The sequence below is a fragment of the Trichosurus vulpecula genome, chromosome 6, assembly GCF_011100635.1.
Source record: "Trichosurus vulpecula isolate mTriVul1 chromosome 6, mTriVul1.pri, whole genome shotgun sequence".
In the NCBI taxonomy this organism is placed as follows: domain Eukaryota; kingdom Metazoa; phylum Chordata; class Mammalia; order Diprotodontia; family Phalangeridae; genus Trichosurus; species Trichosurus vulpecula.
In genome coordinates this window covers 204,047,507-204,072,406 of record NC_050578.1, presented here as the reverse complement: position 1 = coordinate 204,072,406, position 24,900 = coordinate 204,047,507, and the positions used below count along the sequence as shown (strand labels likewise).

Here is a 24,900-nt window from a genome sequence, read left to right as displayed (position 1 = left end):
TACTGGCCTTCATCACAAGTAGCTCTTTTTTCCCTCTATGATAAAACACAAACTCCTTAACTTGGCTCCAACTTCCCATTCACGCTTTATTTCACATTATTCCTTTTTAAACACTGGCACACCAAGATCAACTAGCAATCAATATTTCTGTTTCTGCACCTTCACGCAGGCTGCCCTCCATGCCCAGATTCTAATCCTGGGGTGGGGAACCTACAGTCTTGAGACCACACATGGTCTTCTAGGTCCTTGAGTCCAGCCTTTTGACTGAGTCTAAGTTTTATAGAACAAATCCTTTTATTAAGGGGATTTGTTCTGTGAAATTTGGATTCAGTCAAAGGGCAGCACGTGAGAATCTAGAGGGCCACTAGTGCCACCCCTGCTCTAATAGTCCCTTTTCATCCTTTCAGAATCCTTATTTCTACTCTGACTTCTGGTGCTACCTCATTCATGGAGCCTTCACAGCTTGAAGTATTCTCTCCATCCCTAAAGAGTCCCCAAGTACTTTTTCTGAATTTTCCCTTTACTTCCATCATTTCCCACGTCACATGATTATATTTAATTTATTGTTCCCTCACTTCAAAAGTAGAACATAAACTCCCTGATGCCAGAAATTATTTCCTTTTTTTCCCTCTTTCTTCCCAGAAACTATCATGTTGTTGTTGTCTGTCCCTTTTCGAGGAGGACCAATGACATTCCCAGGTGGTCACTTGCCCGAAACTTGGATTTAAGTAAGGCTGAGTTGCCCAAAGTTGTCAGACTCAATCTTCCAGAGATATCAAAGTCCAGTGGCAAGACAAAAGTGAAGACAACTGTGAAGGATGCAGTGGATGACCTTGGCATCTTTGATATCTGACCATGCTCCAAGAGCCCCACAGTGCCTGTTTCAGCTACCACAACAAATTGTTCTCATCTGTGCTTTCATCAGGGGGAAATCTTCATAAACTTGAGACATTCATATCCCTAACTCACTGACAGGTTTGAGGCCTGTTGGTTACCCTCAATCTGGTTTAGCCTGCCTGCCAAGATGGTTAGACTCCCAGAAGCTGTAGCAGAGTCTAGCATAGAGCCTTCTACATAGCAAGTACTTAAGTAGTAACAGGCTCCCCTTCTCTCTCTGAGTCACTGGTATTTTTTTACTCTGGGAGCAGATACTTTAAGTCCATGGCTCTAGTCTCTTCTTCTCCCCTTTTTGGAGATCTCCAAGGAGCAGCCAGGAGCAATTTCCATAAATCCAACCCAGCTGCCTTAGAAGAATAATGAATACCTCTCCAGATTCCCCCCACCCCCCCCCCCAAAAATTCAATACTAGGTACTTATGTGAATTGGAGACAAATCACACAAATGCTGGTGGAGAGATGAGGTAAAAGGCTGTGAACACATCACAAGCAAACTTAGAACAGAAAAAGAGATCTATTTGAACAATCCAAGAAAGTCATTTGAAGAAATCCTTTTTGTGGAGGGTAGAGCTGTAGGACCCAGGTATTCTAATAATAATGCTTGCTATATGTGCCAGGCTGGAAGCACTTAACTGTTTTGGAGACTGCAAAGTGACACAAAACTGTCAGCTAAGTTCCTGATATAATCACTCAAGCTGCTCAAGAGAGACCCAAGATGTTTTCCAATAACAAAATGCTCACAACAATGAAGACTCAATTTTTCTGGAATACACAACAGTGATAGCACTGGTGTATTCAGCAACGTGAATGGGAAGACAGCTACCAGCTCTTCAGAGCAAGTGGGCACAGCATGGAGTAGATTGCAGCTTTCTGCCTTTCTGGGACCCCATCCAAAGAAAAATTGTAAATCTATACATAGATGTCTGGCCAAACAATCGAACACGAGGTGAGACGGTCTCCAAGACAATTTGGACTCAGATTTGAGTCATTTACTGTGTAAATAAAGCTTGTCATTTCATTCAACCGTTTAGAAGGTTTTAAACTTCGATGTTTAATATGATCAGTGATTGATCTTTGGTGGGGTGGAAGAGAATAAAAGAATGTATTAGGCTTTACTGTGCCCACTGTGCTAAGCACTAGAAATAAAAACAAACAAAAGAGAGTCCCTACCCTCAGAGAGTTTACATTCTAGCTGGGAAAGACACATAAGGGAGCCCAAATTTCTAAGTTCCATCTGGGTAAGTACAATTCAATTTCCCGCTAGAAGGACGAGATGGTGTCTAGAATCTCTGTGAATGCAGACTTGGGCCCTTTACTATATAAACACAACTTTTCTATTTAATTCTTCCGTTTTGAAGGTTTAGAAGAATCAGTGCTTTGTTTTCCAATCCCATACTGCCCTCCTCTGGCCTCTGTGCATTCCCATGATTAGTAACCTAGAATACACTCCCTCCTGGTCTTTGGTTGTTGAAATCCTTCTCCATCCGCCTCTTTCAAGAAGCTTCCCTTCCCCGATTCCCAGCCAGGACTATTGTCGTAGAGGACACGGTGTAGATCTCTCCTCCGCACCCCCACCTACCTTGCATTACCTAAGTGTATACGTGTATTTGGCTGCTGAAAAGCGAAGTGGCCACCGAATGCTAGGTTTGAGATCTTTGCTTGGACATTTACTAGCTCTACGCCCGTGGCAGAGCTATGGGACCTCAGTTTCTCTATATGTAAAAGGAGGTGGTGGCACCTACCCTTCCTATCTCCTCGGGTTGTTGGGACTAATGGGTCCCACGGGAACGTGGGTTGTTGGCGCTTTCCATTTTAGTTTCGAGCGTTTCTCTTCAGTTTCCTCCAAAATACAACTAAGAGGGTAGGGCTGAACGTCCCCAAAGGTCCCCGTCTGGCTACGGCATCCCTCTTACGCCCCCGCCAGCAAATAAGCACGTGTAGTAGGCTAGGCGTTCTTTTCCTCTCCCCATTAATCCCTCTCCTATTGGTTCTCGATTCTCTTCCGCCCAGACCCGGAAACTCTCCCCTCGCCTCCCGTCACCTTTCCCCTCTTTCACAGCCTAACTAAGGGGAGGTGGGGAATGACGGAGAAGATTCTCACACCCCGCCCACAACCAGGAAGCCCCGCCCCTAGCACACGAGGATTGGTGAGATTACTTCTGTCTATAAAGGGATCGGCACGCGCCAATTGGTTAAGACTGTGGCTGCGTGCCCGAGTTGATTCGCGTCCGTCTCGCGCTAGGACGAGACTCCGCTGATGCGAACGTACGTGCCGTTGCGCGTGCGCAGTATCGGCAGTATCGGGGGCAAGTCGGGGCTGAGGGGGTGGCCATGGCGGCGCAGTGCTCTGGTTTGGTGAGGCGGACTTTCCCGGCGATCGCCCTCTCGCTCCGGTAAGAGGCTGAAGGCTTCTCCATTGAAAGGAAGCACGGGGTTCTTGTCTTCCTGTCGCCAACCTCTCGCGCGCCGTCGCTGCACACAGGCAATCCTGGGTCTCTGACCAAGAGGGAAGGAGCAGGTGGCCGCCGCGGGCCTACCGGGACCATGAGGGGCCTTGGGAACCCCGGGGCTGCGTGCCCGGCTTTTCTACCCGGAGGTAGTAGTGGCTCTGGGTTGGCCCAGGCTTCCTCTCCCCTTCCTGGCTCCAGCCAGCACCAGCACCAAAGATCTCCCTGGGTTTGGTTTCACCCGGGCCCCCTTCTCCTTTTGCCTCCCAGCCCCTGGCCTGGCCCGCTTCTCCCCATTCCCTTGCTTTCCAGCGCCCTACCCCTCCGGGCTCCTCCACCCTCCCCACACCGTGGGTCAACCCCTCCTCCCTCCTGACCCTGAACTTGGAGAGGAAGCCAATTCTGGCCGTGTCCCCCAGTGAAAAAGCACGGGCTCCTTGCGTAGTGGGCAGTGGTCTCAGATTGCTTCCCGGCACTCTGGTAGCAGCAGCGAGGGTGTAGTGGAAAGAGCACCCGCTTTTGAAGGCGGAAGCCCCGTGATTGACACTAGCAGTGTGACCCTGGGCAAGTAACTGGAAACTTTGCAGCTTCGTTTTCCTCGTCTGCGAAATGAGAATCATAGTGCTTGCGTAAGGGGAACGGGACTGTGAGGTGTTAGTCCATGCGAGCTCTATCTGTGCATGTTACATTTACCCCATTTGGTCGTAAGCTCCCTGAAGGCAGAAACTTAACTCGACTGTAATAGGCATTTAATAACGAATGAGGAATTGACAGTAACTGGCTCTGAGGAGCCCACGCGGCTAATTCAACGAAGTTATTGAATACCTAGAGCGTTTAAGGCGCTGCTAGATGGTGGAGACATAACGATGAAATCATCTCAGTCTTCGAGGACCTTAAGTTCTGATGGGGGGAGGGACGGGCAGGATGTTGTGAAATAGGAATTACACCAATAACTGTTCAGTTCTAGGGAAAATCCAAAGATAAATAAGACATGACCCTTGGCCTTTGTGTAGCTTCCTGTCCAGTAGAGTAGTAGAGCAGTTTCGAGAACCCAGAATCAGAGAGAGGTCTTCACCCTTCACCTCTCTGTTGAAAGGAGTTAGGTTTGTTAGAAAGTTTTAGGTCAACTCAGTTTCATTCTGTGTGAACATTTGCTCCCATGTACTTCAAGCCTCCTCCCTATCCAGACCTGGAAGGGGTGATTCAAATCAACATTGTAACACTTTTTACTCTACAGAACTAGTTTCTTGATTAGATACAGAGAGCACTAAAAATGGATCTGTTCCCCAATGTGGCTTTAAATCTAGTAAGAGTACCTATCATACTCAGAAATTCTCTGGTACATCTGAAACTGATTGACACTTTATTATAGTGCTGAGTTACTGTTATTTCAACTGAAGTCACTAAATGGGGAAAGGGAGAGAGCTTTTTGAGACAATTGTCTCAGAAAATGCTGAACTGTGTTCACCTTCACCCTGGGAAATCAAGGACATAGGTATTGTACTAACATAGAGGTTAACATCTAGTAACAGTTAAAAAATGCACTAATTAGGCATTCACAGTCCAAGTCATAAGGGCCAGCACCCTGACCTTCTCTGCCCTTGCTAAAAGTTGTTTACCTCTCAAGAGTTAGATTGGTTAGAGGATAGCTAGTTAAGTTGGCAATTACTGAAGGCATATTACGGATCCAACCCAGGAAGGGCTTATTCAGATCAGTAGTTACTTATTGAACACCTTTCATGTTCACTGCTACTGTAGGGGATACAAAGACATGTCAGGCACTCTTGGCTTTTGTTATCATCAGCTTCAGTCCATTACCTAAGCTAAAACTTTACAAAACTATCTTCCACCTCCGTGAGTAGTGTTGAATATGTAATGACTATTTTGATGTGAAAAATTCAGTAAGAAAAGCATTAATGCTTGAGTGGAAACATCTTTTTCAGCAAGTGTCTCATGGGTTGAGCTAGAAAGTCATTAGGGAAAATCGCTGGGAAGTTGTTTTTGGACGAGCTTTTACTGTAATTTTTCCCTTCTCTACTTGAAACCCCAAGAGCTCTGAATTTAGTCTTTATACCACAGTTTCTAATCTTGTTTCTGCCAGTGATAGGCCTTAAACTGTCCTTAAAAATGTAATCTGGCTCTTAAAATGAAAGAGAATAAATGGCTTGCTCCAGAAGGGAGAACTTAAATCAGTAGGTAGATGTTAGAGGGAGGCAGATTTCTTTTAACTAATACACAGAATATTTTTTGTTTTTTAATTTGAGCTGCCCCAAAATGGAATGGGGCTTCTCTTGGGAAGTTATGAATAGGACTCTATCATAGAAGTAGGTTGTCTGACCTCTGGTTTCTCATCCTCATATGCCTATTGGACATCTCAAACTCAACATGTTCAAAACTAAACTCATTATCATTATCTTTCCCCTCAAACCCTCCCTCCTTCAGACCACCATGCTCCCAGTCACCCAGGCTCAAATTCTAGATCTTATCCTCAATTCCTTATTCTCTTTCTCTCCCTCCCTCCCTCCCTCCCTCTCTCTGTCTCTCTCTCTCTCTCTCTCTCTCTCTCTCTCTCTCTCTCTCTCTCTCTCTCTCTCCCCCTCTCCCTCTCCCTCCCCCCATCTCTCCCCCTCGCTCCCTCTCCCTCTCCCTCCCTCTCTCCCCCTCCCTCCCTCCCTCCCATCGGACCTGTTGATTTCACATTTCTAACATCTCTCAAATATGGCTCCCAAGGTTCACACCCTCAATTCTCAGGCTTGGACTCTCCTAGCTTTTCCCTTCCTTACTCCTTTCCCTCTCCTAGTAAGCTCTGGTGGCTCCTTGTCATCTCAGACACAAAATCTTTTAGCATTCAAAGCCCTTCATAACCTAGACCCCACCTATGTTTACATTCTTACACCTTCCCCCACCCTACCCCAGACTTTTTAATCCAGACACCAGCCTCCCTGCCATACCTTGAACAAGATCCTCCATCTCAGCTTCAGGCATTTTCTCTGGCTGTCCCTCTGACCTGGAATGCTTTCCCTTCTCATCTGTTTCTCTTGGCTTCCCTGGCTTCCTTCCCTTACCAACTTAAATCCTGTTTACTACAGGAAGCCATTCCCAATCCCTGTTAATCCTAGAGCCTTCCCTTTGTTGATTATTTACTTTTTATCCTGTATATCTTGTTTGTACATATATGTTGGAATGTCGTCTCCCTTATTAGATTATGAGCTTCTCCAGGACAGGGACTGTCTTTTGCCTTCATAGCCCCAGTGCTTTGCATAGTGCCTGGCACATGGTAGGTATTTAATAAATGCTTACCAACTGATTTGAAGTGTTCTGGTGTTGACTGGGTGAGCATCAGTTAGGGATATTAGAGAAAAGATTCCTGTATTAGCTGAGAAATTGGACTAGAAGACCTAAGGTTCCTTTCCTCTTTAACATTCTTAAGTAATAGTTCAAGGCAATAATAGAAGAACGATGTATAATTGCCAATGAATCGTATGGTCAGCCTATACTTCACTAAGCACTTCATCACTTACCCAAAGAATCTAAAGGACAGTCTGATGGGGGAGACAATATGCAAACAACCGTGTACAAATAAAATATGTACTAGGAAAACTCGGAGGTAAAAGAAGGAAGGTGCTAATATCAAGGCTTCTTGCAAAAGGAGGGACTTGGAGACGGATGAGAAGAGAGAGAGTCCCGGGTGTGGCGGTAAGCCAGTGAAAACAGTGAGGAAATGGAGTGCCATATGTGAAGAACAGCACTGAATTAGAAAGTAGGCTTGCGGAATGGCTGAACAAGCTGTGGTATATGAAGGTGATGGAATACTATTGTGCCATAAGAAATGGGGATGATACGGACTTCGTAACAACCTGGAAAAACCTACACGACATAATGCTGAGTGAGCGGAGCAGAGCCAGGAGAACATTGTACACAACCACAGATATATGGATTCCATGAGGACCAACCCTGACATACTTCGCTCTTCTCAGCAACGTAAGGTGCAAGGACAGCTCCAGGGGACTCACGATGGAGAATGCTATCTTCATCCAGAGAAAGAACTGCGAAGTTTGAATACAGATTGAGGCGCACTACATGCTCGCCTTTTTTGCTTCTCTTTTGTTTTTGGGTTGTTTTTTTTTTTTGGTTCTGTTTCTTCTTTCTCCTGATTCATTCCATTGGTCATAATTCTTCTCCACAACTTGACTAGTGTATAAATTAATTCAATGCGAAGTTATACATGGTAGTTATATGAGATTCCATGCCATCTTGAGGAGGGAGGGGAGAAAATCTGGAACTCAAAATTATGTAGAACCGTGTGTGGTAAACTAAAAATCAATAAAAAAAAAAAGTAGAACAGAAAAAAGAGGATTACATGTGAAACTACAAAAAAAAAAGTAGGCTTGCAGGATGTTATAAGCTATAACAAGACTAGAAAGATAGGAAAGGGCCAAGTTTTGGAGGGCTTTGTGAGCCAAACAGGATTTCATATTTGATCCTAGGGGCAATAGGGAACTGATTGAATAAGGGGTGACATGGTCAGATTTGCACTTTAGGAAGAGTATTTTGGTGGCTAAATAGAGAATAAATTGGATTATGGAGAGACCTGAGGTAGGGTTAGAATAGCCCCAGCATGAGGGGGTGAGTGTCTACACCTGGGTGGTTGCAGCATCCAAGGAAAGGAGGGTACTGTTTTATCTCTGAGGGGCAAAGCCATTATCCTATCAAACTGGGATCTAGAGAGACTTGAATTCATCTTCCTAAGTTCAGATCTGGCCTTGGACACTTGTTAGCTACGTGACCCCAGGCAAGTCACTTAAACCTGTTTGCCTCAGTTTCCTTATCTGTAAAATGTTCTTTACCAAGAAAACCCCATGTGGGTTCATAAAGAGTTGGACATGACTGAACAACAACATTGTACTTTTTAGACTAAGTCTACAAGTTAATCATAGCATCTTCTATATATCCAAGAGTTTAACTGTCAGTAGACAATTTTTTCCCCTCTCGTGTTTCTGGCAAATAAAAGTGGGCAAATCATTAACCTTGTTGAATTTTCTTCAGGACCTCTTCTAGGCTGCTCTGTACAGCAGCAAAACAGAAAAATAATGGCCAGAACTTAGAAGATGACTCAAGTCAAAATGAACAGAAGACAGACAGTACCGTTACAGAAAAGACACTAACTGAAGAGAAGGTCAAATTAGAAGAACAGCTGAAAGAAACTTTGGTAAGATATTTGAAGGGCACTTATTGAGCAAGGTAACACAGGCTGTTAGATTCTCATTCCAGTTCTGCCTCTTGCTTTGTGAGATAATTATAATCTACTGATTATAATCCTACTGCCAAAAAAAAGAAAAGTATTAGTAACGTATTTAAAGAAAATACACAGAAGAGATCAAAAACCAGGTTTAGAGGGAAACACCAAGAAGACAACTTAAGAACCAATTTGTTTAATTGAATATATATACTTTTAAAGTATATGTAATGAGATTTAATGTCATATTTAGTTTCTTTAGTTCTTATTATATGGAAATTTTCATATTTGGTGTTGGTCAAGTTCAGAATAACAAAATATCATATTTAAAAAAAAAAAACTAGAGAGTGTTCCTGGAGGTCTAGGTTCTAGACATGTAATTTTTGCCCTATGACATTGAAAAAGTCTGGGCCTTTCACTTTCCTCATAAGGTGAAGGAATTGAACTAGAGGTCCTTTAAGTTCCTTTTCAGAGCCAAAGTTCTGTGGATCAATGTATGTCGAGTAAAGGGATGAGATAGATTCGGGGGAGCTTTCCTAAATCCTTGGCATCACACACAAAAAAGAATCTGGAAATTAAATGATGCCCATTTTTATCATGAGTTATTCTGCTGGTACTTTGAGTAGAAAATTTGTAATGTAATCTCCGTGGAGTAATATCCTGTGTTTGTCAGTTAAAGAGTGTGAGTACTTTATTTAATGGGTTTTGGTTTTCATCCTTGCTTATTTATCCTTACCCCCTGGGTATGTTTATTTTCTAATAAAGAGGGATTTGGCAGTAGCAGTATTAAAATGCTTTTGTAGTTTGGCATCTTGTTCCATCCTGTTCCATCTTTAGTTTGAAAGTTCCATCAATTCTTAATTGCTGCTAAAGGAGCAGTGATAAAAGTAGTAATCTGCTTTTTTCTTTGTCTTAGGAAAAGTACAAACGAGCCTTAGCAGATACAGAGAATTTACGGCGGCGGAACCAGAAATTGGTAGAAGAGGCAAAATTATATGGTGGGTGATCCTCTAAATCACAAAAATTATCATGTTTATTCACAAGAGTGCACTTATCATAGAGTTTATTTTCCATAGAAATTCTTCCAATTTTTTTCTAATGTGAGAAAATATGATTGGAAAACTTGTAGTTGGGAACACCCAAGGGAAGCAAAGCAGGTGCAGCATTGAGCAGAATGGGGAACAGAGGAAATGCAAGACAGCACTCCCTGGGGTGCATTTAGATTGAGTTGGGGAGTGCCTGATGAGGATTATATATACATAGAGTTAAGTGTTAGAGTCAAATGAAGTATACAACAAAATTAATCCAACACTTGAAGCATAATTTTTACTTACTAATTATATGTAAATGTTAAGCAATTAGTATTGGTTATAGAGGCTGAGAACCTGGATTCAGTCCTAATTCTGCTTACTGGCCAAATCACTTAACTCCACTGGATAAGTATAGGTAAATACCCAAGAGAATGTGTGTACACATTTCATTTCTAGTTAGTGTTACTATGATGGAAAATAATAGGACTAACGTATCTCCCATCATTGTCATTAAACTAATATACTGCAGAGCTGCTAAGTTCAACTGGTAGGCACTAGGAGGGATGCAATATATTTTAAAGTTTTGTGCTTTTAATTAGAGACAAGGGATTGCATATATTTATAAAGATAGATTGACCAAATATATAAGCTTATGTCCTTTTTTTGTCAGTCTCAGAGTTTTCTCTGTAGTATTGTTTAAGCTTTAAGAAAAATATAAAATCAATTCATGCTTACAGCCTAGAAGATCCCATCAAGCAAATGAATCCTTAATTTCACTGTTCAAACTATGTGTTTGTCTCTCCAAAAATAATAGAAAATGTGTACCTGCTACTCATCATCATATTACTCTGGAAGATACATGAATGTATTTTCTGACATTTATAATTAGAAGTTATATAATGTTTTGTGGTACTGATTTTTGAGCTTACTGTACCCAAGATTTCAAATATGTTTTATGTAGGGCTTTAGTTATTAAATAATTACAATCAAACATTAAGTGCTCAGGGTAGGTTTGTCATTGCTGTTTCTCTCATATTCCTCATTTGATGCCTCTTCTTACTTAGCACAGACCCTGGATTCTTGAAGGTTTTGCTAATGGGACACAAGCTTTGGTGTGTTGCTGCCAGACCTGAAAGGCTTCAAGCCTGGGGACAGTGTCCTCAGGACTAGTCTCAGTAGTTCACAGAAGGAAGGTCTGCACTGGCTGCTTTTGAAACATTTTTTGGTACACAGAAACTCGAAAAGGCTATCTGCCCACTGACGATCATATCTTTGAAACATTGGAGTAGGATTATTTTCTGCTCTTCACCTTCTGGTTATTTGTTCCAAGGAGTATTTTATTATTTATTCGAGTGGTTTTTTAGTAGCACCTTGCAAGATGCTGTTCAGAGATAGTGTTACAGAGGGCAGAAGCTTTGGTCTTGGGAGTCAAGAGGCGAACATGAGGATCCCAGCCCTTTCCCTACAGCCTCACTCTGGGACCTTGAACAGGTGTTTAACTTCAGAATCTTTATTGATTAAATGAGGAAATGCTTTTAGGCCCTCACAAGGTTTCTATAAAGAGAATAACAATATTTCAACCTTAATGCATGGTAGAAATGTGATAAATATGATAGAGTCTTTGTCCTCCAGGAGGTCATATAAATACATGCAAAGAATCCTTTTGATTATCAGCAGGGGCTTTTCTTGGTGTGGGAATTTTTCCTGATAGCACAAATTACAAATAGTTTATGCAGTGGAGAAACAGCTTAATCCAGTATAGTTGTAGCTTCGTTTCCTAGGAGAATATTTTATCTAAGACTAGTATTACTTTAAAGGGAAATTACTGATGACTGAATTAGAGGGTTGTATGTTATTTTAAATAAACCTCACAATTTCCCTTATTTAATCAGTGAGTTGTTGATTATTTTCTTGAGTGGGAATCTCTACATAATGGCTTCTTTTAAGCAAGACTGTGTCTACCAAGAAACATTTGCGTTCTTCGGCTTAAGGGTACTGTTTGAATTGAAATTCCAATAAAAAGCAGTTATTAAGCACGTGCTCAGAACTGTTAGAGATGCCAAAACAAAAGTAGAGTCCCTACCTGGAGGAACCTATGTTCTGCTGAAGAAAATAAACTCCACTGCCTTAGGAGGGCAGTACAACGTAAACACAAGGTAATTTGGGGCTAGTAGAGCACTCACAACTATGGAGAGTGAAGGAAGGCAGGCCTTGGCTTAGGGAGTGGCATATGGTTGGAGGGCTGGAATGTATAGTGATGACCAAGTGAGTGCAGAAAAGGTAATAGATTCAAGAGGTGTTGATATAGATAGACTCAAAATAAACGGTTTATGAAGGACAGGGAAGAATCAAGGATGATTCCAGGCTTGCTAACCTGGATGACTGGAATAGTAGTAGTGAGTGCCCTCCCCAGAAATAGGGAGGTTTAGAAGGGGTGGATTTTAGGAGAAAGACAGCTCAATTTTTGATGTGTCAAGTTTGAATGTCTAGTAGGCATTTATTAATGGTAGTAGGAGATGGATGAAGGCTGGATATATAGATTTGGGAATTATCTGAATAAAGATCAGTGAACTCATGAGGTGCTGAGATCATCAAAGTAAAGAGTAGTGAGAAATAAGCGGCTAGGTCAGAACTTTGTAATGTACCCCACACATAAGGGTAAGATGGATATTGAGCTGCCAAAGGAGACTGAAGGCTGGGCAGACAGGAGAACCAGGAGAGGGCAGTGTTGTGAAAACCTAGAGAGGAGGCTGTTCTTCATTGTCAGACGCAGGCTAAAGACTGGGCAAAGGCCATTGGATTTAGCGATAAAGAAATGATTGATGTTGAAGAGAGCAGTTTGTTGAGTGTTAGAGACAATGGGAGTTCAGAAGTAAGCGGGAAGTGGCGAAGTTCAGTCGAGTGTAGATTTTTATTTTGTTTTTTAGGAGTATGACTAGAAAGAAGGAAGGAGAGAAGACAGCAGAGTCAGGTGATGGGAAAGATTTCGTGTGTTTGGCAACAGGACAGGAGCCAGAGGATATGGTGAAGTTAAAAATTAGAAAAGGGGATGACTGTGACACCAGTCTATTGGAGGAGATAGTCAGGTGGAGAAAATGTTGCCATGTAGTGTTGAGGAATCATTTGAAAATAGATAAGAAATTTGTATTGGACTCAATTAGCATAGTTATGTGGCTTCTTCCAGAAGTGAGTAGGCAGCAGGTGGAGTTGGGAAGTTTGGAAAGGGTAAAGTTGAACTGGTTGTAAATATTACATAAGGTTTTTGAAGGGAGTAAAGTGAGACCAGAGCAGCAAGGGTGATAGGCTAGGAATGGAGTGAAATGATTGAAGGTAGTGTTGAAGATAAAAACTAGGTTTGGGAATATTGGTAAAGTGCTTGGCACATTGCCTCACAGCATAGCAGATACTCATCCAGTACTTACTCCCCATGAAGAATGAGGCACAGGGAGAAATGGAAGGAAATTAGAGTCAGAAGTACAAGGTTTTTAGGTTGAGGATGACCCGATTGGGGGAAACATTGAAGATGTGTGAGTGAGCATGTGGTTTATAGAGCAAAGTAATGGAGGAGAGGAGTATTTTCAACAAAGAGGAGACAAAATGGAAGAGTGAAGAGAAGGGATTTGCCCTTAGGTGGCCTCAGTCTTCCATCACTTTAGCTGGAATATACCATTATACCTTTTGGTTGGTGGAACCAATAAATCTAGAATCATAGGATTCAAAACTGAGAGGAACCATTGAAATGGGGTCTTATCCCCTTGTTCTGCAGGCCCAGAGAGGGAGGTGAGAGCAGCTGACCTGAGATCACCCAGGTCGTAAGACTTAGAACTAGGGTGCTCAGGTGCCTAGGCCAATGCACTTGCCAATCTACTACTACTAACCTTCTGAAAGCAGCTGAGCTATTTTGTGTGGCCTTTGGAATGGATCAGATTTAATTCTTAAGTTATTAAATTGAATTTAAAAGTTGATACAAAAGGAGATTTTGTTATTCCAGTAGGGATTCAACTTTTCAGCTAGTGTACATTTGAAAATGTCAAGACCTTTTCTTGAATTCGTATACTCAAAGAAAAATAGTACAGATGTTAAAGACTTCTTTTTCTTCCTCTACCTAACCAAAAGTTATAAGGTAAGCTCTAAATCACTTTAGCCCAAGAGTATTAAGTGACTAAATGTTAACTGAATGATTTTTAGTTTGGATCCTACTTCCACTGATGTGGTTCACAGTTTCTCTTTGGCTTGAGTAGATAGCCTTTCAAAGTCACTGTAGTGCTCAGAATTCCATTATTGATAAGCCTTCCTTAACTTGGGTAGCCTAATCATTCGATGACCAGCAGAGGTGATCACCTGCCTGGTCACTTGAGCCTTTTCCATTTTGGTAGGACCTGCCAGTCTGTGCTCCACTGGCACAGCTTTTGTGTGAATGTTCGGTCACCTCCATTCTATAGTGAATGGAGGTTAATTTCTGGGAATATATATATATGAACTGTTACAGATCTACTATACTTCCTCTTTCAAATACATTCCCTGTTACATGTTTTTTTTTCCTTTTTTTAAAATTTATTTATTTAACATATTTAGTTTTCAGCATTGATTTTCACAAGAGTTTGAATTACAAATTTTCTCCCCACTTCTACCCTCCCCCCCCCACTCCAAGATGATGTATATTCTGGTTGCCCTGTTCCCCATTCACCCTCCCTTCTGTTACCCCACTCCCCTCCCATCCCCTTTTCCCTTCCTTTCTTATAGGGCAAGATAAATTTCTACGCCACATTGCCTGTGTATCTTATTTTCTAGTTTCATGCAAAAACTTTTTTTTTGTTTGTTTTTGAACATCTGTTTTTAAAACTCGGAGTTCCAAATTCTCTCCCCTCTTCCCTTCCCACCCACCCCCCCTAAGAAGTCAAGCAATTCAACATAGGCCACATGTGTATCATTATGTATAACCCTTCCACAATACTCATGTTGTGAAAGACTAACTATATTTTGCTCCTTCCCAACCCATCCCCCTTTATTGAATTTACTCCCTTGACCCTGTCCCCTTTCCAAAGTGTTTGTTTTTAATTACCTCCACCCCATCTGCCCTCCCCTCCATCATCCCCCCCCCCTTTTTTTTATCTTCTTCCTTCTTCTTTCCTGTGGGGTAAGATACCCAATTGAGTACGTATGGTATTTCCTCCTCAGGCCAAATTTGATGAGAGCAAGATTCACTCATTCCCCCTCACCTGCCCTCTCCCCTCCTCCCACAGAACTGCTTCCTCTTGCCACCTTTATGCGAGATAATCCACCCCATTCTATCTCTCCCTATCTCCCTCTCTCAATATATTCCTTTCTCATCCCTTAATTTCATTTTATTTCTTTTAGATATCTTCCCTTCATCTTCAACTCACCCTGTGCCCGCGCTGTCTCTCTCTCTCTCTCTCTCTCTCTCTCTCTCTCTCTCTCTCTCTATACATATATATATATACACACATACATATACATACATGCACATTCACTGTTATATATATATACACACATAAACATATATATATACATATATATATATGCATATTCCTTTCAGCTACCCTAATACTGAGGTCTCATGAATCATACACATCATCTTTCTATGTAGGAATGTAAACATAACAGTTCAACTCCTAATAAGTCCCTTGCAATTTCCGTTTCTTGATTGCCTTTTCATACTTCTCTTGATTCTTGGTTTGAAAGTCAGATTTTCTCTTCAGCTCTGGTCTTTTCACTGAGAAAGCTTGAAAGTCCTCTATTTTATTGAAAATCCTTATTTTGCCTTGGAGCATGATACTCAGTTTTGCTGGGTAGGTGATTCTAGGTTTCAATCCTAGCTCCATTGACCTCCAGAATATCGTATTCCAAGCCCTTCAATCTCTTAATGTAGAAGCTGCCAGATCTTGGGTTATTCTGATTGGGTTTCCACAATACTCAAATTGTTTCTTTCTGGCTGCTTGCAGTATTTTCTCCTTGATCTGGGAGCTCTGGAATTTGGCGACAATATTCCTAGGAGATTTCTTTTTGGGATCTATTTGAGGAGGCGATCGATGGATTCTTTCAATTTCTATTTTGCCCTGTGGCTCTAGAATATCAGGGCAGTTCTCCTTGATAATTTCTTGAAAGATGGTATCTAGGCTCTTTTTTTGATCGTGGCTTTCAGGTAGTCCAATAATTTTTAAATTATCTCTCCTGGATCTATTTTCCAGGTCAGTGGTTTTTCCAAGGAGATATTTCACATTGTCTTCCATTTTTTCATCCCTTTGGTTCTGTTTTATAATATCTTGATTTCTCATAAAGTCACTAGCTTCCACTTGCTCCAATCTAATTTTTAAAGTAGTATTTTCTTCAGTGGTCTTTTGGACCTCTTTTTCCATTTGGCTAATTCTGCCTTTCAAGGCATTCTTCTCCTCATTGGCTTTTTGGAGCTCTTTTGCCATTTGAGTTAATCTATTTTTTAAGGTGTTGTTTTCTTCAGTGTATTTTTCGGTATTTTTTTGGGTCTCCTTTAGCAGGTCATTGACTTGTTTTTCACAGTTTTCTTGCATCCATCTCATTTCTCTTCCCAGTTTTTCCTCTACTTCTCTAACTTAATTTTCCAAATCCTTTTTGAGCTCTTCCATGGCCTGGGACCAGTTCGTGTTTTTCTTGGAGGCTTTTGGTGTAGGTTCTTGCACTTTGTTGACTCTTTAGGCTGTATGTTTTGGTCTTCTTTCTCACCAGAGAAAGAATCCAAAGTCTGAGTCTGAATCTGAGTCTGTTTTCACTGCCTGGCCATGTTCCCAGCCAACTACTTGACCCTTGAGTTTTTCAGCAGGATGTGACTGCTTGTAGACTAAAGAGTTCTGTGTTCCACGTTTGGAGGGGATGCACCAGCTCTGCCACACCAGCACTCCTCCTTCCCCAAGAACCCCCAACTCGGACTGGGCTTAGATCTTCAGCAGGCTGTGCACTCCTGCTCTGATCTGCCACTTAATTCCTCCCACCAGGTGGGCCTGGTGCTGGAAGCAACAGCAGCTGTAGCTGCCCCACTAGCAGTGGCCAAACCTTGAACTCCTTCCACTCCCGCAGCTTTTCCCAGTAACCTTCTCTGCTGTCTTTGGTGTTTGTGGGTTGAGAAGTCTGGTAACTGCCACAGTTCCCTGATTCAGGGCGCTAGGGCCCACTCTGCCTGGCTCCTTGTCTGGTTGGTCTGAGCCGCTCACACTGGGCTCTGCTCTGCTCCGCTCCCAGCAGGATAGACCTCACCCAGAGACCATCCAGGCTGTCCTGGGCTGGATCCCTGCTTCCCTCTGCTGTTTTGTGGGTTCTGCAGTTCTAGAATTGGTTCAGAGCCATTTTTTATAGGTTTTTGGAGGGACTTGGTGGGGAGCTCACGCTAGTCCCTGCTTTCCAGCCGCCATCTTGGCTCCGCCCCCGGAAGCCTGTTACATGTTTTAAAATTATCAAGAATTATGATAACCTTTACTTAGAATTTTAGGTGAGAACCGGCAGTACATTACTTGATCACTTTGCTAGGTGGCTCAGTGGATAGAATCAGGAACCTTCAGTTCACTTTCACTCTTTCAGCAAGTCACTTAACCACTGTTCACCTCAGTTTCTTCAAATGTAAAATGAGGATAATAACAGCACCTAATTTGAAGGGTCAAATGAAGATACTTGTAAAGCACAGTGCCTGGTATACAGTAGGCAGTCAGAAATGCTTATTCCCTTATTTTCTTCTTCCCTAACTTATCATCACTTTACTATTTGAACATTTTATTTTTTGAAACCTTACTTTCTTGTAGGGGAAAATAGATCTATGCCCCATTGCCTATATATCTTATTTCCTAGTTGAATGCAAAAACATTTTTTTTTTGAACACCTACTTTTAAAACTTTGAGTTCCAAATTCTCTCCCCTCTTCCCTCCCCACCTACCCTCCCTAAGAAGGCAAGCAATTCAACATAGGCCACATGTGTATCATTATGTAAAACCCTTCCACAGTACTCATGTTGTGAAAGACTAACTATATTTTGCTCCTTCCTATCCTATCCCCCTTTATTCAGTTTTCTCCCTTGACCCTGTCCCTTTTCAAAAGTGTTTGCTTTTGATTACTTCCTCCTCCTATCTGCCCTCTCTTCTATCATCCCCCCCTTTTTTATCTCCTTCCTCCTTCTTTCCTGTGGGGTAAGATACCCAATTGAGTGTGCATGTTATTCTCTCCCCAGGTCAAATCCAATGAGAGCAAGAGTCACTCATTCCCCCTCACCTGCCCCCTCTTCCATTCCAGTGAACTGCTTTTTCTTGCCACTTTTTTTTTTAATTTAAATTTATTTATTTAACATATTTGGTTTTCAGCATTGATTTACACAACAGTTTGAATTACAAATTTTCTCCCCATTTCTACCCTCCCCCCTACTCCAAGATGGCTTATATTCTGGTTGCCCTGTTCCCCAGTCAGCCCTCCTCTCTATCACCCCCGTCCCCTCTCATCCCCTTTTCCCTTCCTTTCTTATAGGGCAAGATAAATTTCTACGCCCCATTGCCTGTGTATCTTATTTTTTAGTTGCATGCAAAAACTTTTTATGTTTTTGAACATCCGATTTTAAAACTTTGAGTTCCAAATTCTCTCCCCTCTTCCCTTCCCACCCACCCTCTCTAAGAAGTCGAGCAATTCAACCTAGGCCACACATGTATCATTATGTATAACCCTTCCACAATACTCATGTTGTGAAAGGCTAACTACATTTTGCTCCTTCCCAACCCATCCCGCTTTATTGAATTTTCTCCCTTGACCCTGTCCCCTTTCCAAAGTGTTTGTTTTGATTACCTCCACCCCCATCTGCCCTCCCCTCCATCATCCCCCCCCCTTTTATTTCCTTTTATCTTCCTCCCTCTTCTTTCCTGTGGGGTAAGATACCCAACTGAGTATGTATGGTATTCCCCCTCAGGCCAAATCTGATGAGAGCAAGGTTCACTCATTCCCCCCTCACCTGCCCTCTCCCCTCCTCCCACAGAACTGCTTCCTCTTGCCACCTTTATGCGAGATAATCCACCCCATTCTATCTCTCCCTATCTCCCTCTCTCAGTATGTTGCTCTCTCATCCCTTAATTTCATTTTATTTCTTTTAGATATCTTCCCTTCATCTTCAACTCACCCTGTGTCTGCTCTCTCTTTTACATATATATATATATATACACATACACATACATATATATATAAACACACACATATATATATACACATACATATACACATAGATATATACATACATACACATTCACTTGTATATATACATAAACATATACATACATATATATGCATATTCCCTTCAACTACCCTAATACTGAGGTCTCATGAATCATACACATCATCTTTCCATGTAGGAATGTAAACATAACAGTTCAACTTTAGTAAGTCCCTTGCAATTTCCGTTTCTTGATTACCTTTTCATGCTTCTCTTGATTACCTTTTCATGCTTCTCTTGATTCTTGTGTTTGAAAGTCAGATTTTCTATTCAGTTCTGGTCTTTTCACTGAGAAAGCTTGAAAGTCCTCTATTTTATTGAAACTCCATATTTTGCCTTGGAACATGATACTCAGTTTTGCTGGGTAGGTGATTCTAGGTTTTAATCCTAGCTCCATTGACCTCCAGAATATCGCATTCCAAGCCCTTCGATCTCTTAATGTAGAAGCTGCCAGATCTTGGGTTATTCTGATTGGGTTTCCACAATACTCAAATTGTTTCTTTCTGGCTGCTTGCAGTATTTTCTCCTTGATCTGGGAGCTCTGGAATTTGGCAACAATATTCCTAGGAGATTTCTTTTTGGGATCTATTTGAGGAGGCGATCGGTGGATTCTTTCAATTTCTATTTTACCCTGTGGCTCTAGAATATCAGGGCAGTTCTCCTTGATAATTTCTTGAAAGATGGTATCTAGGCTCTTTTTTTGATCATGGCTTTCAGGTAGTCCAATAATTTTTAAATTATCTCTCCTGGATCTATTTTCCAGGTCAGTGGTTTTTCCAAGGAGATATTTCACATTGTCTTCCATTTTTTCATTCCTTTGGTTCTGTTTTATAATATCCTGATTTCTCATCAAGTCACTAGCTTCCACTTGCTCCAATCTAATTTTTAAAGTAGTATTTTCTTCAGTGGTCTTTTGGACCTCCTTTTCCATTTGGCTAATTCTGCCTTTCAAGGCATTCTTCTCCTCATTGGCTTTTTGGAGCTCTTTTGCCATTTGAGTTAGTCTGTTTTTAAGGTGTTGTTTTCTTCAGTGTATTTTTCAGTATTTTTTTGGGTCTCCTTTAGCAAGTCATTGACTTGTTTTTCATGGTTTTCTCGCATCCTTCTTATTTCTCTTCCCAATTTTTCCTCTATTTCTTTAACTTGCTTTTCCAAATCCTTTTTGAGTTCTTCTATGGCCTGGGGCCAGTTCATGTTTTTCTTGGAGGCTTTGGTTGTAGGCTCTATGACTTTGTTGTCTTCTTTAGGCTGTATGTTTTGGTCGTCTTTGTCACCAAAGAAAGAATCCAAAGTCTGAGACTGCATCTGGGCGTGTTTTCGCTGCCTGGCCATATTCCCAACCAACTAACTTGACCCTTGAGTTTTTCAGTGGGGTATGACTGCTTGTAGACTAACGAGTTCTTTGTTCCACGTTTGCGGGGAGGTGCCAGCCCTGTCAGACCTGCACTCCTCCTTCCCCAAGAACCCCCAGTCCAGACTGGGCTTAGATCTTCAGCAGGCTGTGCACTCCTGCTCTGATCTGCCACTTAATTCCTCCCACCAGGTGGGCCTGGAGCCGGAAGTAACAACAGCTGTAGCTGCCTCACCTCTGCTGCCCCTGGGGCTGGAAGCCGAACCGCGAACTCCTTCCACTCCCGCAGCTTTTCCCACTAACCTTCTCCGCAGTCTTTGGTGTTTGTGGGTTGAGAAGTCTCGTAGCTGCCGCAGCTCACATATTCAGGGCGCTAGGGCCCCCTCCGCCCGGCTTCTGGTCTGGATGGTCCACGCCGCTCAGGCTGGGCTCTGCTCCACTCCGTTCCCAGCTCCGTGTGGGATAGACCTCACCCAGAGACCATCCAGGCTGTCCTGGGCTGGAACCCTGCTTCCCTCTGCTGTTCTGTGGGTTCTGCCGTTCTAGAATTGGTTCAGAGCCATTTTTTATAGGTTTTTGGAGGGACTCGGGTACGAAGCTCACTCTAGTCCCTGCTTACCAGCCGCCATCTTGGCTCTGCCCCCCTTTTTGGCATCTTTTTCAGGAGTTAGCTTCCTGTTTTTAAGACTCAGTATTTCAGAATGTATTTTCTCTCATTCCTTTAATGGAATTGAAATGGGCTGATTTTTTTTCCTTTCATTTTGTATGACTTATTTTCCAAACTCTTCCTGAAAGCTTTTCTTTTTGAAAATACTTATCGATACTTTTGTTTTCACAAATGTCACTTCTGGGAGTGTGGGGAGAAGGGCAAGTGGGAACTTTTCTGCCTGCAGCTAAAAATTTCTTAAGAATTAGTTGTCCATGGACATTTTCCTATACATAGTAGAACAGAACAAGAGGATTGTACATGAAACTGCAAGTCTCTATATAGCCTTCTGTCTAGCTTACTTTTTAAGAAAATCTGTAATAGTTTGATCTGTAACTTTCAATACCCTTGTACTTGTCTGCAAAATTTTCTGGCTTCTGTTCTCTTTTCATTTAAGAAAGAAAAAGAAAAGATGCCTCATTTACTCTTGTCCCCTTTTTTTGTCCCACTTTATCCTCCCACTGAAAACAAAAAGAACAGCAAAGCCCTTGTAACAAATGCATGTAGTCAAAACAGATTCCCATGTTAGCTATATCTAGAAATTCATAGATGAATGTTGAATCCATCACCTTTTTGTCATAAAGTGAGTAGCTTTCTTGGTTCTCAGGTCTTTCAAAGTTGTTTCTTTTGATAATATTATTGTATAAATTGATCTCCTGGTTCTGCTCATTTGCCTTGACGTCATTTTATACAAGTCTTCCTAGATTTCTCTAAAAACCATCCATTTTGTCATGTTATGGCATAATAATATTCCATTACATTCGTATACCATCATTTGTTTAACCATTCTTTATTTAATAAATTGATGCTCCCTTAGTTTCAGTTCTTTGCCACCATTTTAAAAAGTGCTGTACATATAAAGAGCTTTTCCTCTTTCTTTGATCTCCTTGGGATAATAGGCCACAGTTTAGTGATTTGGAAGCATGATTCCAAATTACTTTCAGAATGGCCAAACCAGATCATAGCTAACTAATGGTATATAGACGGGCCTGTTTACATACAGCACCCATGATATTTGTCATTACTTTTTTGCTGTAATATATTTTTACAGTATTTTTGTTGTCATCTTTTCAATCCAAGTATTTAGGTAGAAGAACCTCAGAGTTGCTTTGTTTTTCTAAATCTCCCTGATTTGGGGCCATATTTAAATTTTTTCATGCTTTTTTCCCCCTGTATAAACCATACCTCATATATAGAATCTCACATACCATTGCCAGAAGGCACCTTCATAATCATTTAGTTTTTGCCTTCCCCCCCCTTTTTTTTACATATGTGGAAATCAGGCCTAGAAAAGTTGTGGCATCTCATGTTTCTGTAGCACGTCATCCCAGGTAGGGGAAGGAAGATAGGGGAATGCAAGTATTTTGCCCATTGTATAGAGAAAAAAGATGCAGGCCCGGTGGTGTGACTTACTAAGTCACACAACTGTTAAGTTCCAGAGCAAGGGCTTGAATGCCAAGTCCTATGCCCTGCCCTCTATACCAAGCTACCTCAGTGCTGTTTAGCTGACAGATTTATCCTTATACAGATGGAATTTGTGATTTCTGTGTAAAATTAGAAAGTTTTGAGTTGACATTAAAAATAACAATTGCATTTTTTTTCTTTAGGTATTCAAGGTTTTTGTAAAGATTTATTGGAAGTTGCTGACATTTTGGAAAAGGCAACAGCAAGTGTCCCAAAAGAGGAAATAAAGGAAGAAAACCCTCATTTGAAGAACTTATATGAGGGTCTTGTCATGACTGAAGTCCAGATTCAAAAAGTGTTCAAAAAGCATGGTTTGCTCAAACTAGATCCTGTTGGTACCAAATTTGATCCCTATGAACATGAAGCCTTGTTCCATACTCCAGTAGAGGGGAAGGAGCCTGGCACCATTGCACTGGTAACCAAAGTTGGGTATAAGCTACATGGGCGAACCTTGAGACCTGCTTTGGTGGGCGTTGTTAAAGAACCGTAACAGTCTAACTTTCTGATTCTTCCCCACACTCAAATGCCATACAGCTATTAAATGGATATTTTTTCCTTCAAACACTTCACATTTCCCCACTCTTCATGGAAGGCCTAAAGTAACCAGTGGCTCAACAGAAAACTCACTCAGTCTTGAAATTGCATTATTTAATGAACTGAATAATTTGGAAAGTCTGCAAACTGATTTTAGTATTGCATATTTAAAGAACAGGCCTCTGAGGCACTCTTGTACTTGTATAGTATCTTGAATAATGTTTTATCTGTTAATAACCCTGGCTACTTAAAAGGTATGTTCAGTGAATAAAGTGTCTTCAGGAATTCTACAGTGCGACTCTCCAGACAGATTTATGGGTTCGTTTGTTGTTTTTTTACTTCTTTTATCATCCTGGAATTTTGGGGCGGAGTTTTGTACCATGAAAATGTTATGAGAAAAGCTCCTTGAAATTTATAAAAATGACTAGATGAAACCAACAGATTTCCTCTCTGCAACAAATTTTATACTAATTTTTGAGAGAGAAATGTGCTTCAGTTTCTTGTTTATATTGCTGTCTTGTTGCCAAAAATTTTGGTGGGCTTCTAGCTTTTCCTTGGGATACACTGGTATGTATACAGTGCTCTTTATTCTGAACCATTATGTGAACTTCAAAAAGAAGCTAAATATTTAAGTAATATCTAAGTACTATATATGATCCAACTATCACTAATAATTTTCCTAAGTTTTGGATTTTATTTCAGACCTTTAGATGATAAACCATTTTTAGTAGTCCTTTTCATTTTTACAGCTGTCATTTTGCCAGTTAGGCAATTTGATTTGGTCCTCAAAATCTGGAAAACTTTGCAGCCTTTTGGAGTGTTACATTTAAAAGTAGAAGTATGTTGAAATCAGTGTCTGAAATAATCTCAACAAATGTATTTAACTTTACATTCCTTAGTAAGCTCTACTTTCCCAGAGTTTAGGAACCAAGTACTGGGTGTGCTTTTTAAAACATTGTTTGAATTTATTATTTAAAAGGATTAAAGCCCTAATTTGTGCTAATTTTCCTACTTTCTGGCATTTATTTTCTATTTGTTGTGTTACCTTCTTGTCAAAATAGTAATGACCCTCATATTTGCTGCCTTTGACATTTCAAAACTGAAAGCCCTAAAATCGTTATATTTAACTCTTAGCTTTTTTACATACATATTTCAATTGATGTACCAGTTACATGAACCTTATTTTCAGTTACATTCGGTAAACATCGTGCATCTACCGTTTTATGTGATCCTTGCGGGACAAAGATGAAAAATGACAATTCCTACCTTCACAGTTGACAGTGGTAGACATGACAACTCTGCCTTGCTTTGTTTTGTGTATAGGAGCAGAAGATACCTAGAATGTTTTAAGAAAATTTCATTAAAATACTTTGAGCTGTAGGGTTTCAGAGAAGACTGCATGAGGAGGTGGCCCTTGAGCTGAACCCTAAAGAAAAGACATTAGTATCCCTAGATATGTGGGCTTGCATTCTAGGCTTGGGCAAGGCTTGAATGAACATGCAGAGATAAAGTGAAAATAGGGAATGGCTGGCAGTGTGCCTGGAAAGTGGAGCAGGTGAAGAGGAGTAATAGGAAATGCAAACAGAAAAGTAGATAAATGGCAGTCAAATAGCAGGCTCTAAGGAGTTAAGGTAAGGTTGTGACTGTCAGGTGTATTAAGAAAATTCTTTTGGGAGCTATATGAAGGATGGACTGTTAGACTTGCCACTAGAAAGAGAAACCAGGTATTACTATTACAATAATCCAAATGAGCAGTGATGACAGGGTAGTAAATAGTCTAAGTATATGAGGACTGGGAGGAGTCTGGTATCAAATCTAAAGCTAAGCTATAGGAACAAACATTTAGAATTGACACATAGATGTCTAGGGATGGAGACATTAAAAATGTCAGACTTCTAACCTGAATGAGAAGGTAGTAATATCCAAGTAAATCAGGAAGTTGGGAAAGGGGAGAGGTTTAGTGAGCAAGGTGAATTCAGCTGTATACACGATTAACTATGGACTTT

The 24,900-nt window shown here is 41.2% G+C and overlaps 1 protein-coding gene across 1 annotated transcript; it reads left to right on the top strand.

The window, feature by feature from the left end:
* Positions 1-3,183: 3,183 nt before the first annotated feature.
* GRPEL1 (GrpE like 1, mitochondrial) lies at positions 3,184-23,897 on the top strand. Its single transcript, XM_036764818.1, has 4 exons — positions 3,184-3,289; positions 8,390-8,552; positions 9,496-9,577; positions 22,504-23,897. The coding sequence occupies exons 1-4, from the start codon at positions 3,228-3,230 to the stop codon at positions 22,848-22,850; spliced, it is 654 nt and encodes a 217-aa protein (XP_036620713.1). The 5' UTR covers positions 3,184-3,227; the 3' UTR covers positions 22,851-23,897.
* The last annotated feature ends 1,003 nt before the right edge of the window (positions 23,898-24,900 follow it).